The 14,911-nt window shown below is 25.2% G+C and overlaps 1 protein-coding gene across 1 annotated transcript in view; it reads left to right on the forward strand.

The window, feature by feature from the left end:
• LOC100207185 (phenylalanine--tRNA ligase beta subunit) overlaps positions 1-14,911 on the forward strand; it is a 54,454-nt gene that overhangs the window by 1,704 nt on the left and 37,839 nt on the right. The window contains exons 2-5 of the mRNA XM_065788813.1: positions 5,246-5,301; positions 6,933-7,030; positions 12,272-12,328; positions 12,402-12,468. Coding sequence (XP_065644885.1) covers positions 5,246-5,301; positions 6,933-7,030; positions 12,272-12,328; positions 12,402-12,468 — 278 coding nt within the window. The remainder of the gene's footprint in view (positions 1-5,245; positions 5,302-6,932; positions 7,031-12,271; positions 12,329-12,401; positions 12,469-14,911) is intronic.

A 14,911-nucleotide genomic window follows, 5' to 3' on the forward strand; every position in this document is an offset into this window, starting at 1 on the left:
TTATATATTTATATATTTATATATATATATATATATATATATATATATATTTATTTATATTTAAACGAAAAAAAGTATTCTACACAATAGAGTGCTCAATGTTCTTAAAAGAACAGAGCAATTATATTAGTAATAGAAAATCACTTTTGATGAATCTTCTGATGAATCTTTGTTGATGAAAAACAGTGTTAAATGGAAAAAAATTTTGTTAAGTGATTTTCTATTACTAATATATATATATTTATATATATATATATATTTATATATATATATATATATTTATATATATATATATATATATATATATATATATATATATATATATATATATATATATATATATATACACTGGCGAGCAAAAAAAAATGAACAGTACAATTTTTCAGTAAATTATGTATTATTAATCAATTAAAAATATAATACATAAAATATAACATATCGCTTATGTTAAATACATATGAAAAGAAAAATTAATATTTTGTGTGGCCACCACCATTTTTCATCACTTCATTTAATCGACGCGGCATCGACTCAATTAAATTTGCTATCAAACGGTCAGGTATCGTAAATCAAACTTGTTTTATGGCTGCCCAAAAATCATCCAAAGTATTATTTATATGAAATATTATTTTTATGGACCTCTTTATCCATATAGTCCCACATATTTTCAATGGGATTAAGGTCTGGACTTTGGGCAGGCCAATTTTCAAAAAGGAAGATATTGTTATCCTTGAGCCATTTTTTAACTTGTTTAGACGTATGGCAAGGAGCATTGTCATGTTGAAATTTAATTTCATCCTCTTCTAATTCTTCCAGTGTGGGCAGCAAAGATTTTTGTAGAATACTAATGTATTCTTTGGAATTTATTCGTAATCCATCTTCAACTCTATGCAATCTGCCCACATCTTTGGCAGAAAAACAACCCCAAACCATAATTCCAAGATTACCCTTTACCGTTTGGTGAATACAATCTGGATTTAATTGTTCGTTCTTACGTCTAATGCACATCTGTGGACGATCTGAATGCAAACAAAATCGTGATTCATCTGACCATAATATTTTTGTCCAGTCTGTGTTTTTATTATATTTTACCCAAGCTAACCTTGCCTTTTTATGGCGTGCTGTAAGGCAATTTCAAGGCATCTTAAAGATCAGGGGTTCAAAATACACCCATGTAAAAAAGTACCTCTTCTTACTGCACGCCATAAAAAAGGCAAGGTTAGCTTGGGTAAAATATAATAAAAACACAGACTGGACAAAAATATTATGGTCAGATGAATCACGATTTTGTTTGCATTCAGATCGTCCACAGATGTGCATTAGACGTAAGAACGAACAATTAAATCCAGATTGTATTCACCAAACGGTAAAGGGTAATCTTGGAATTATGGTTTGGGGTTGTTTTTCTGCCAAAGATGTGGGCAGATTGCATAGAGTTGAAGATGGATTACGAATAAATTCCAAAGAATACATTAGTATTCTACAAAAATCTTTGCTGCCCACACTGGAAGAATTAGAAGAGGATGAAATTAAATTTCAACATGACAATGCTCCTTGCCATACGTCTAAACAAGTTAAAAAATGGCTCAAGGATAACAATATCTTCCTTTTTGAAAATTGGCCTGCCCAAAGTCCAGACCTTCATCCCATTGAAAATATGTGGGACTATATGGATAAAGAGGTCCATAAAAATAATATTTCATATAAATAATACTTTGGATGATCTTTGGGCAGCCATAAAACAAGTTTGATTTACGATACCTGACCGTTTGATAGCAAATTTAATTGAGTCGATGCCGCGTCGATTAAATGAAGTGATAAAAAATGGTGGTGGCCACATAAAATATTAATTTTTTTTTTCAAAATGAGTCGTATATATGTGTATGTATATGTATTTAACATAAGCGATATGTTATATTTTATGTATTATATTTTTAATTGATTAATAATACATAATTTACTGAAAAATTGTACTGTTCACTTTTTTTTGCTCGCCAGTGAATAACAGGGTTGATAAAAATCATGATTATTTTGAAAAAAAATCAAAAAAATTGATTTTTTTGATTTAAATCGGATTTTTTTGATTTAAATTGGATTTTTTTGATTTAAATTACATTTTGGAAAAACAAACTTTTAATCACATAATTTTTAAAAATATAATGAAATCATAACTAAATTAATTTAAAACATTGAATAGTTATAAAAAGAAAAGTTTTAATGTTGTTTATTTACAAATTTTCTAAGATTCCATCAATTAAATTCATTGATTCTAATTCTTTTTGATTAAATAGTTTGAGTAGGATAACCAATTTGCCTGCTTTCTCAATTCCTAGTCTATTTCTAATGTTTGAATGCACAAGACCAAATGATTAAAATATTATTTCGACTCCTGCAGATGAAGCAATAGCAGTAAGTAACTGTTCAACAACTTTCAATAATTCCTGATTCACACAATCATTATGAGATTTCCACCAATCGCATGGCCCTATAGTTTGAACAATGTTACTATGGAACATCAACTTTTGAAATGGTACTGCTTCTGCTTTAAGGCTAACCAAAAGTGGAAGAAAATCTGGATTTTTTAAAGCTGCAAAGTCTATTCCAATCTCTATTTCTTTATCAGTTAATTATTTACCTCTGTACTTAGGATTAACAATATTAGCCAAGAAATGAGCTGGGTAATTGCAAGTTGTATTCTTTTGAATAAATTCATCTTGGCTAAGCTTAGGACTTAATTCCCTCTGAAGATTTTTCCATATCACTACACTGTCACCAGTACTACTACTGTCCTGCTGCATTAAGTCTAATGCAACAGCAATTGGTTTAAGCATTTGTAACAGTTCTTCTGCACTTTGCTTTACACCAAGGTTATTTACAATATTTATAATATTCTTATCAATTATTGTTCTGTTTTCTTCATAAATTGTAACAAAATCGGCCAGTCTTTTAAATAGGATTCAAGACAATCAGCCAATGTGTTCCATCTGACTCTTGGGGCATTAGAAGTCATAGCCCCTCTTTTTCTTTGTATGTAGCAGCACCAAAATGGTTGTTTCTAAAATGTTTAACAACTTGAACAATCTGCTCCTTGATGTTTGGAATTGCCAGATCTTGGGCCAATAGATTGAGAATATGAGCTGAACATCCATATGTAATAACATTAACATCATATTAAGTTTCGAACTATTGTCTTATTTTTGACACATTTGCTGCGTTATCAGTTACTACACTGTGAACTTTACAGCCAAATTGTTTTTTGCATTTGTTGATAGAATTAACAGCAACATCAACCAAATAGTCAGAAGTATGTGAATGGCCGGAGGTATCAATTGTATCTGCAAAATAAATATCTGAATTCATTGTTGTTACTGTTGCATAAACTATTGGTTCATTATGAAAATTGCTCTACCCATCAATAATCATTATCACAGACTGATCATGTAGCAAACCTGAACAGCTAGTTAAACTGTTTTTAAACAGTATCTAGTAGTTTTCCACCAATATGATATTATGTATATTACTTATCTTTTGACTTAAGTTTTTTAGCAACAAGAAAGCTAGAAATTGTGTTGTTATTTACACTTACCATTACGTGGATAAAAATAGTTATATTTGTTCATTTAACATCTAGTTACTAAATCTTTTAAATTAGTTTAAACAATAATCAAAATGTGACTGGTAAAAAAATTTAATCTAATACATGTCAATTTTACCCACATGTCAATATAAATAAGCTAACCCCGCAATACCTTATTTATATTGACATGTTAACTTATTTATATTGCCTTACCGCATTGATTTATAGATAAATTAAAAATTACTAATTACGCGTTTTCACTTTTTTTTTCAATAATTGGATTGTAAAAAAATTATATATTTAGTAGAAATCTTGTTTTATGTAACATTAGTATTTTATAGTGTTTCATTAAAGAATTGTCTTCTTAGTATTAAATTTCAGTTTGCGAAGTCATTGCAATGAAATGAATTATTTTTAAAAATAATGTTAATATTATTATTAATATTGAAATAAAGAATATTGTTATTATTAAAATAATATGAATTCGTTAATTTTCAAGCATTAATTTATTTTTCTATTAATAAAGTTTATTTATAAAGTTTAGACATGAAGAACTATGACTATGAGATGAAAGTTTAAACAAAAAAATAAAAAATGAAAAATATAAAAACTTTACCCGCCAAAAAAATCAATTGACAGTCATTTTCTTGGCCTCTCGCCTTTGATTTTTTATATTCCAGGCTGATATATATATATATATATATATGTATATATATATATATATATATATATATATATATATATATATATATATATATATATATATATATATATATATATATATATATATGTATATATATGTATATATATGTATATATATATATGTATATATATATATATATATATATATATATATATATATATATATATATATGTATGTATATATATATATGTATGTATATATATATATATATATATATATATATATATATATATATATATATATATATATATATATATGTATCAATTCAAATTCTTGTTCATTTCTTGTTTTTTCTCATTCAAATCTTGTTCATTTAAGAGTGATCAATACAATGTAAATTGTTTGCAAAATAGATCAGTATTAAATTATATAGTGTCAGATTATTTGAGAAATTACAACTTTGTGATAGTACTTAATGTTTCATGTCTTTTGGCAATCATCAGCCATATTTACTATTTAAATTAAGAAAAAACTTTAAAAAAATACAAAATACAGAAAATAACTGAAAAATCAGCAACAAAGCAATAGAATGAGTTCTGACATCAAAAAAAACAATTTTTTATTCGAAAATTGCTTAATCACCCGAGTCGAATTGGGCGAGAAGATACTTGTTTTGATGCCTGCACTTAGATACTATTTCACTTTTTTTGTTTAACAGATTTTGATTTATTTAGAAAAGAATTTCATATTTTTCGTTTATGCATAGTTTGCAGAATTTCATGGTAGGGTTGTAAGCATTGTACTGTTTAATTATTTTCCATTTAACAACTGGATTTAAATTTGCATTTTTTAATTTCTATAATTCTTTTGATATTTCTGTGTTATTTTTGCATTTAATAATGACACACACACACGCATATATATATATATATATATATATATATATATATATATATATATATATATATATATATATATATATATATCTTCCGCTTAAAAAAAAATCACAAAAATTTTTTTTTAAGCGGAAGAAGAATTTGATGAACTTTGTTTTGAATATGGATTGGAGCTTGATGGTGTTGTAAGTAAAATATAAAGTCTTTTAAAATTTTTCTACTTTTTTATATGTACAAACTGATTCATATAAATATATAAACTGATTATATTTTATATAACCAAGTAGTTTTTATCATTAAATAATTTTTGTTATAAATTTACAAGAGCTATAAGCTTACAGATTTTATTCAAGAATTACTTCAACAAAATGTTAAAATCAGCCATTAAACTTTAAAACTTTAACCAAAAGTTATTAATGAAAACTATTTTCAAAAAATCCAAAAATGGGGTAATTTAGCCACTTAGTTAAAAAAACCTAATTTAAACAACAAAAAATTGCAATACATGTTTATGAAGTTGCAAATCACAAAACTAGATTATCAAATAAAATACAAAAAAATAAGTAAGAGCTATAAATTTGTAAATTTTATTCAAAAATTACTGATACAAGATGTACATTATATGTGAAAATCAACAATCTAGCTTTAAAACTTTAACCAAAGTTTATTAAATAATTTCTTTGCAAAAATCCAAATATGGTGCAGTTAAGCCGCTTAACAAAAAAACCTAATTTTAAACAACAAAACATTGCAATACAAGTTTATGAAATTTAAGGAAGTATGTTTTAAATCCTAAAACTAAATTAGTAATATAAAATTCAAAATAAAAATACAAAGACAATAAAGTACAAAAATTCCTAACAAATTGCTAAGGCATTTAAATCTTTATGATGTTATCTGTTTTACATTGTGTTCTGTAAATCATTTTCTTGGAGCCAGAGTTGCTGAAATTAGTCTTATCATAGTTCATTACATTAGAAGGACAGTGTCCTTGATCAAGGTGTGCCGATTGTAGGGGGAAAAAAACTGTTCTTTGCTTACATTTTTCAGATAATTGGTCAAAACATTTTAAGGAGCTGTTCTTACGGCTCCTTAAAATGTTTTGACCAATTATCTGAAAAATTAGGTTGTGGTGCCTTTTCAAAAATCTATAACTTTAATTTTGCCCAGAGAAGTTCTCTATCGTTTGTCAAGGATACCTTTGATGTCTTAACAAAATCAGATTCCAAGCAAATCCAATATTAGCAAGTGTTATTACATTTTGAGCAATGACTAGCTCTTCATGGGCAGGAATGGCAGTTCAACCAGGTTTCTGCATATTTTTGTTTTACCACATTGATAAATTCTAAGAGTTAATCTGAAAACTTTGTAGGTCTAAGAGGCCCTTTTAACCGGAATACTAGCTGGCCTTCATAACCTCGTCCACTTCCTCTATTGGATAGTTACTGTATGAGTAACCTTCCTTTGATTTGTATGTGCATGGCATATTGCAACTGATAAAAAAATAAGCAAATTATACACATTTGTATACCAAATCAATAAGTGAGCATATTACCCCAATTTTTAAAATGGCCAATTTACCATCAAATGTTTGCTTAAACAAGTTAGTGTTTTTAAAATCTGAAAAGACAAAAACATTAACATGTGAAAAACATTTAACAACAAAATTATTATAATTTTAATTTTTTTATAACATTTTTAAAACTCAGTTTTTTGCATAAAACCGAAAAATATGCTAAACTGGCCATTTTACTCCATGGTGGCCATATTATCCCAAATGACAGTATAATTTTAAATTAAAGTATATTCAATTTAGACATCAGAGAAAATGATGGTTTCTAAAGAAAAGGGGGAAGCTAAAGCAGGAGAAGCTTCAGAGGAAATTATATACAAAATTGATGTTCCGGCAAATAGGTGTGTGTGTGTGTATATATATATATATATATATATATATATATATATATATATATATATATATATATATATATACATACATTTTAATTATTTTTGTTTATTTTTCTTATTTGTTGTTATCAACTCTTTTTGTTATCAACTTTAAATTGTGATTTTTTAAAGAGGAGTTGTTTTTTTTTAAAGAGTATTGAATTGTTACTGTAAAATGCTATAAAACAACAGTGAAACAATACTGTTAAGTGAAGAGCTTGTGTTAATATAAAATAACTTGATGTTGTTTTTTACTGTTTTATACAGCTTATAACATTAATAACATCAAACTTGTTTATACAGCTTATAACATTAATAACATTAAACTTGTTTAAAATAAAACAAAGTAAATAAATAGAATTGTTGTAATTAATAAATTAAAACGTTATTAGTAATTATTAGTAAGATCAAAGCTAAAAAACATTAGATACCATATTTTTTTCTAATTTATTGCTTCTTGATCTATCTATACTATTAAAAATTTAGGTATAATTAATTTTTTCATTCAAATGGTTATTAAGTTGATGCTTTCATTCACTTTTTTTCGTTCAAATTGTTTTGTAATAAAAAAGTGAAAGAAAAAAATTTGGTTAATAATTATATTTCCATAAGTTTAAGTATTTGCTTAAATTAAATTTTTTTAAAATTAAATTTTTTATAATTTAATTTTTAATTTTAATGCTTGCAATAATAACTGGTTTAATGTTTCCAAAAGAATGTTTCTACCTTTAATAATATTTTCAAGAAACAAAAAATAATGACACCTTTAAAACTTCTTCCTCACTTAAACTATCTTCTTAATCTGTTTTTCTAAATTATTTCTGTAGCTAAATCTATGTTTGACTTTTAGTAATGATCCTCGCTATACCACTGGGTGTTACTCATACCTTTATTTAAAAGATATATTTAGCATGCTTTTTGATCCCTTATAAAAAACTTAGACAAACACATTCTATACTTTTATTATTTTATCTTATTATTTCTATACCAAAAAAAAAATTTGAAAAGAAAAAAAAGAAAACATAAAAAAAAGAACAAATTGTGAAAATATTTATTTTAAGAAAAAACTAATTGCAAAGGTGTGAAAAGCAATTGCGATACGCTTAATTCCAGCCCTGCTATTATACACATATATTATGATTTTTTTTTTTTGGATTATCACTTTTTTTATTTCTTCATTCTATATTTGCATACTTATCTTTTCTTAATAATATTGCATGATACTTTTTTTGTCATTATCGTGTATTACTTATATGATTTTTATCACAGTTGCAATTTTTTTTTGGATTATCACTTTTTTTATTTCTTTATTCTATATTTGCATACTTATCTTTTCTTAATAATATTGCATAATACTTTTATTGTCATTATCGTGTATTACTTATACGATTTTGATCACAACCCTTCTTAAGCGTCACACAGAACACAATCTGAGTTGCCATGGGTTGGTATACTGGTACCAGGTGTGCATTAGGGATTTCCCTTTGAGTTAGCTCAGAGGTTTGTCCATGCACAGGTGTTTTATCCATCGTCGATTCTTAGAGATATGACTACATTGTCAAACAATTCTTTACACTGGTTTCTTACAGGATTGATCCCAATCCAGGGCATTCTCTGGTGAGGTTTTAGATCAGAGTTTCTCTATACATAGGTGTCTAATCCATTGTGGGCTATTTGATATATGACTGGCACTTCTCAAATTGTTTTAGGTTTTAATTGTAATAATAATAAACTAGCCTTTGATTTGACTAGCCTTGACATAATACACAGCATTAACTTACACTTTATACCTAATAGTTGTATTTAGAATCAGTATATAAAGTGATGTTTAGTGGCTTAGATTTGTGGCACATTATAACCGCTTTATAGGCTTAAGACTAAACCGCAATTGAATTGTCTAGTTATTTTATTAGGAGTATAGTCCTATAAATAGCTATTGAACTATACATTTCCTTGGTGCATATTTGTAGCCAATAAAATTGTAAGGATATTTTATTTGTTTGACATCGCCAAGTAACTATGTTGTTGTTAGCGCCATATAATGTTTTCAATTAAGATCTTTTTTTTCCTTTTCTTGGCAGCAGTTTTGTTTTTAGTTTCATGTTTGTAAGCGACAATAACTAGTTTTCCTCTACAATTTTTATTAACTTATTGAATATGGTGAGATACTTATCTGTCTTTTCATTTTATTTATTTATTATATAATTTTGTTATAATATTGTTGTTTATGGTCTTTAAATATTAATGTGTATATGTTTATATTATATAATATTGTTTGTATTTGTTATATTAATTGGGTATACTTTTTTTTGCATGATTGTTGTTATATCCACATTTTTTTTGAAAAATTATTGGTGATGCCTTTGGGAGAGGTGTTATCTGTTTTATTGCAATAATGATTGATATGATGTAGGCTACAGGCGATGGTAAAGATTGCAAGGATGCATCCCTAATGAGCGATGCTAGCCATTTTTTTATCAGGCTCTCTGAAACATCATTGGTAAATATATAGTGGCCGTGAGGGTAGAGTTATTAGTTCACTGCTTACTTTTATTTAGATCTTACAGCACCATGATTTTCTGTATCTCTTGATCAATCTAAGATAGATGCTTTTAAGATCATCTCTTGATTAGTATCTCTTGATTAATCTGAGATGCCTTTAAAGTCACTCTTTAATGTTACCCAAGAAGTTTGAGTAGAAATAAAAAGTATTTATCATTTTAGATAAATACTTTTTATTTCTAATAAATACTTTTTATTTTTAATGAGTTTTCAATCAAAAACTTAATTCTTAAATGTGATTTTTAAAATGAATCTTTCTTGTGCATTTGTCAACTTTATAATAATATAAGAACATATTACATAAACACAGAATATATTACATAAACACAGAATATATTACATAAACACAGAATATATTACATAAACACAGAATATATTACATAAACACAAAAAGTGCTACATATATACAAAAATTAGTTAAAAGTTTGTTTTTTCAAAAAATAATTCGGGCAGACTAGGCAAGCTGCCTCGCTATATGATTTGGTTTTAAATGCAGTAGTAAGTAACAAATTATTTTTAATATTTTATCATTTTTTCTTTAGGATAATAAAATAAATAATTAAGTAATTAAGTGCCATAACTAGTTTAGTGTTTAAAACTGTCATTTAATTACTAGTAAAATGTTAGATTTGTTTTTTTTTCGAAAGGTAGAACAATTTGTTATATATATATATATATATATATATATATATAAAGTTGACTTTAACTTGTTAGCAATTAAAAGTTTTTAATAAATAAACAAAAGTAAAAGTTTTTGTCTTATCAACAGTATAATTGATGAAACAATATACTATAAACAATATAAAAAAATAAATAGTAATCATGCAAATTTAATTTTTGAATGAATGAACTTTTGATCTTTAGCTTGTTATTTTCTTTTCTTTTTACTTTAAGTTTTTTAAAGTTATAGTTATTTTTAGACTTTAATTTAATTAAAAAAATGCTTAGTTAATTTAGTTTATTTAATGTATGCAAATTTTTCAGTTATATATTTTTTTAATCATTAAATTTACCATAGTTATCTCTTTTATTTAAAAGGCACCTTTAAGCGCTGTGAAAATTAGTAAAAGTTAGAACAAAATTGATAATATTTAAATCAAAATGAAAATTAAAATATTATTGTTTGTTTAATATTTGCTTATGTTTTGTATTCGAATAGTAACTGTTTATATATATTATATTATATATAGACAAAACTATTCAACTACAAAATGAATAATAGACAAGACGTAATAGATGTTTAATATTTTATAGACGTAATAGATGTTTAATAGTTTATAGACGTAATAGATGTTTAATATTTTATAGACGTAATAGATGTTTAATAGTTTATAGACGTAATAGATGTTTAATATTTTATAGACGTAATAGATGTTTAATATTTTATAGACGTAATAGATGTTTAATATTTTATAGACGTAATAGATGTTTAATATTTTATAGACGTAATAGATGTTTAATATTTTATAGACGTAATAGATGTTTAATATTTTATAGACGTAATAGATGTTTAATATTTTATAGACGTATAATGTTTAATATTTTATAGACGTAATAAATGTTTAATATTTTATAGGCGTAATAGATGTTTAATATTTTATAGACGTAATAAATGTTTAATATTTTATAGACGTAATAGATGTTTAATATTTTATAGACGTAATAGATGTTTAATATTTTATAGACGTAATAGATGTTTAATATTTTATAGACGTAATAGATGTTTAATATTTTATAGACGTAATAGATGTTTAATATTTTATAGACGTAATAATGTTTAATATTTTATAGACGTAATAAATGTTTAATATTTTATAGGCGTAATAGATGTTTAATATTTTATAGACGTAATAAATGTTTAATATTTTATAGACGTAATAGATGTTTAATATTTTATAGACATAATAGATGTTTAATATTTTATAGACGTAATAAATGTTTAATATTTTATAGACATAATGTTTAATATTTGTAATTACTATTATTTTAGTTTTGCTTATACTTCGCTATTTGTAATTATAGACTAAAAAATTTTCAAAGTATTTTAAACATTTAATATTTACTAAAATAAAAATTACTAAAATTACTTGATGTTTAAAATACTTTAAACAATTTTCAAATTTTTACAAAAAGTCTAGTATTTGCAATTTTATTAAAATATTAAATAAAATAGTTTTTTTGTATTGTAACAAAGATATGTCCACTGCTAAATAATGTATTCAAAGAAATGCCTTTAACAACAAGATACTATTTTAAACTAAATTCTTATCTTTCTAAAGAAGTTCCGATAAATAAAAAGACATAAAAAAAGTGAACACAAAAATAAAAAAAATCAGTTAATAAAAAAAAATAAAGAAGGTGAACACAAAAAAAGTGATATTTAAAAATCACCGGTTTTAAGCAGGCAGATGGGAATGGTGGTGGATATACCACAAGAACATCTCCCTCCTGTTGCCAAAAAAAAAGGATATCCCCCAAAAAACTCTACACTCTTCACTGATGTTCATTGTAATTTTTGAAGTTTTGGAACTCAATATTATATATTTACATGTAGTGATTGCTATTTAAAAAACACAAAAGTAAAACTAAAAAAAGATAATGAAACTTAAAACGGAAGAGAAAAAATTAATAAAGTATTTGTGATTTTAGATATGATCTTCTTTGTTTGGAAGGACTAACTCGAAATATGTTGGTTTTTCAGCAAAAGTAAAATTCTTTTTATTTTTATTTTTTTCAAGAGTTTTTAATTTCCAATTTAATTAACTGAATTTTTATTTAGAATGAAAATTCCTCATTACAAAACTGTTGTCCCAATTCGTCCTCAACAATTGATTATTGATAAAGCTGTATGTTTTTAATGTTTTATTTCCAAAATGAATTTGTAATCGTATTCTCAAATTTTTTGTCTGAATGTTTTTTTTTGTGTTTTTTTTTTTTGGTTTATTAAAAGTTTTAAAGTTTATTATTGTACTTTTAGCTTTCATTTTGGTTTAGATTGTCACTAATATCTTTGACATATGAATTTTTACTTTATATTTTATATATGCTACATGTGTAATATTGTTATTAAGTATAGTATTTATTATGTTGTATATATTATTGATGATGTTTTAAGTTGTTTCTCAATTATATTTAAATAAAAGTTACATCATGCTAGCTCTCATCTGTTTTTATGATTATTATTGTCATCATTTTGCCAGATGACTTACTTTACTGAGTACCAACTCACTTTAAGATAAAAAACCTTTAATTACAAATATATTCATTAGATCTACAGATTCAAGTATTAATTTTTTACTTACAATCAATAAAATAAATTTTTACTTATTCAATAGAAGTAGAGCTTTTAAGCTTTACTTTAAACTTTGAAGTCTCAAAACAAATGAAAGGAAGCCATACTTGATTAAAATTTTTAATTTAATTTAATTTTGAAAAAAATTAATTTTTTAGGTCTAGTTAAGGTAAATTTTTTTTTTTCTGATGACTTTTTTCTGGTGAAATTTTTTATCTTTAAAATACTGCGGCAAAAACAGTGGTTCAATTAAATATAGACCAAATATCAGCTCAACCTAAAATATTAGCTAATAAAATATTAACCATAAATAAAATATTAAGCTTGATACAAATACAAATAGATTTCTTAACAACACATAAGAAAGTTTAATAAACACAGCATCATTTGACTTTTGTGAAGCCTGTTTTAAAAGTTAAAATCAAATCAAATTGTTGCAACAAAATATATATATATATATATATATATATATATATATATATATATATATATATATATATATATATATATATATATATATATATATATATATATTAGAGGTGTGCTGGAACCAGTAAATGCCGGTAAAAATGCTGGTGGTAAAAACCGGGTGCATGACCGGGTACCCGACATCAAGTCCATTAAAAAGAGTGAGAATAAAAAATAATAGACAACTCTTTTTTGCTGTATTTCATTTTAATTTCTTTTATAATTTTTTGTTTGTGACAAATGAAAAACGTTATCAGCGTTTGAAATATTCAAAAAGTAGACAATCAAATAATTTTTCCAACAATAATTGATTGAAAACTTCATTTGAAAAGAATAAAATTTTTTCGACAATAATTGATTGAAAACTTCATTTGAAAAGAAAAAAATATTTTTATTCTTTTCAAATGAAGTTATTCTTTTCACATGAAGCTAAAAAATAATTAAAACCTTCTTGGTATTAATTAATTTTTAGGCGCAGTGGTAGATTGCTCACCTCAGAAACATGAGGGAGTGCGCCCCCTCTCACTTCTGAGGGGGTACGCTCCTCCCCCTACTTTATTTTGTGTAGACCTACTTTTTTTTTAAAGAAATTGACGATTTTAATAAGAAATCAAGGAATTTTTTTTGAAATGAGGTAGTGTGCCCCCTACTTTGAAAACCGTGTTGTCGGCCCTGCGAAAACCATTGATTTCTTGTCCGATTTTCCAAACTTCATGGGAAAAATATTCAGTTGAAAATCATCTATGTTGGTTAAAAAGGTTGTTGGGTTAAACGTTTATTTATTGTAATCGATCATTTAGCAAAATCATTTAGCCTATTTAAAAACGACCTACACAAAGTATTAAATTTTCATTCATTTTTTCCAAATAAAATTGCGGATAATGTATCTTTCTCTCGTGTTCTAAGCAATAAAAAGAAGCAACTTTTTTTTTCTTTCTTTTTCTTTTTATTTCTTTCGTATTCTCATATTATTTTGTTTTACTCTACGGTTTTTATATCAGTTTCTATTTTGCAATATTATCTGCTGTCAATGTTTTGCAATAAAATATAGCAAAAGTATATTTGAAAATGTAATTTATTAAAAGTATATTTGAAAATGTAATTAAATGCAGTAGTGGTGTAGTGGTAGAGCGCTCGCTTCATAAGCGAGAGGTTCCGGGTTCGATTCCCACCATGTCCCTGGTAGTACCGCGCTCAACTTGTTTCTCCGCGCAGCTGCCTTGTTCGTCAAGGTTCGTGTTTCAGAGTTATAGAGTTGAGAGAGGGTTATAACCACAAGTAGCCTCCTCAACTGTAGTGGCCTTCAAAATATAAGTGAGACACATCTAGATTTAGTACATAGGAGTCATAAACTTTTGAAACTATCAAGAAGCTTATTGGTTGAAGCTCCATTTTTTTTTTTATATATATTTATGTATATATATATATATATATATATATATATATATATATATATATATATATATATATATATATATATATATATATATATATATTCAAACTATTGTATTTTAATAAAAAGTATTTTA

This window comes from Hydra vulgaris, chromosome 01 (genome assembly GCF_038396675.1).
Source record: "Hydra vulgaris chromosome 01, alternate assembly HydraT2T_AEP".
NCBI lineage: Eukaryota > Metazoa > Cnidaria > Hydrozoa > Anthoathecata > Hydridae > Hydra > Hydra vulgaris.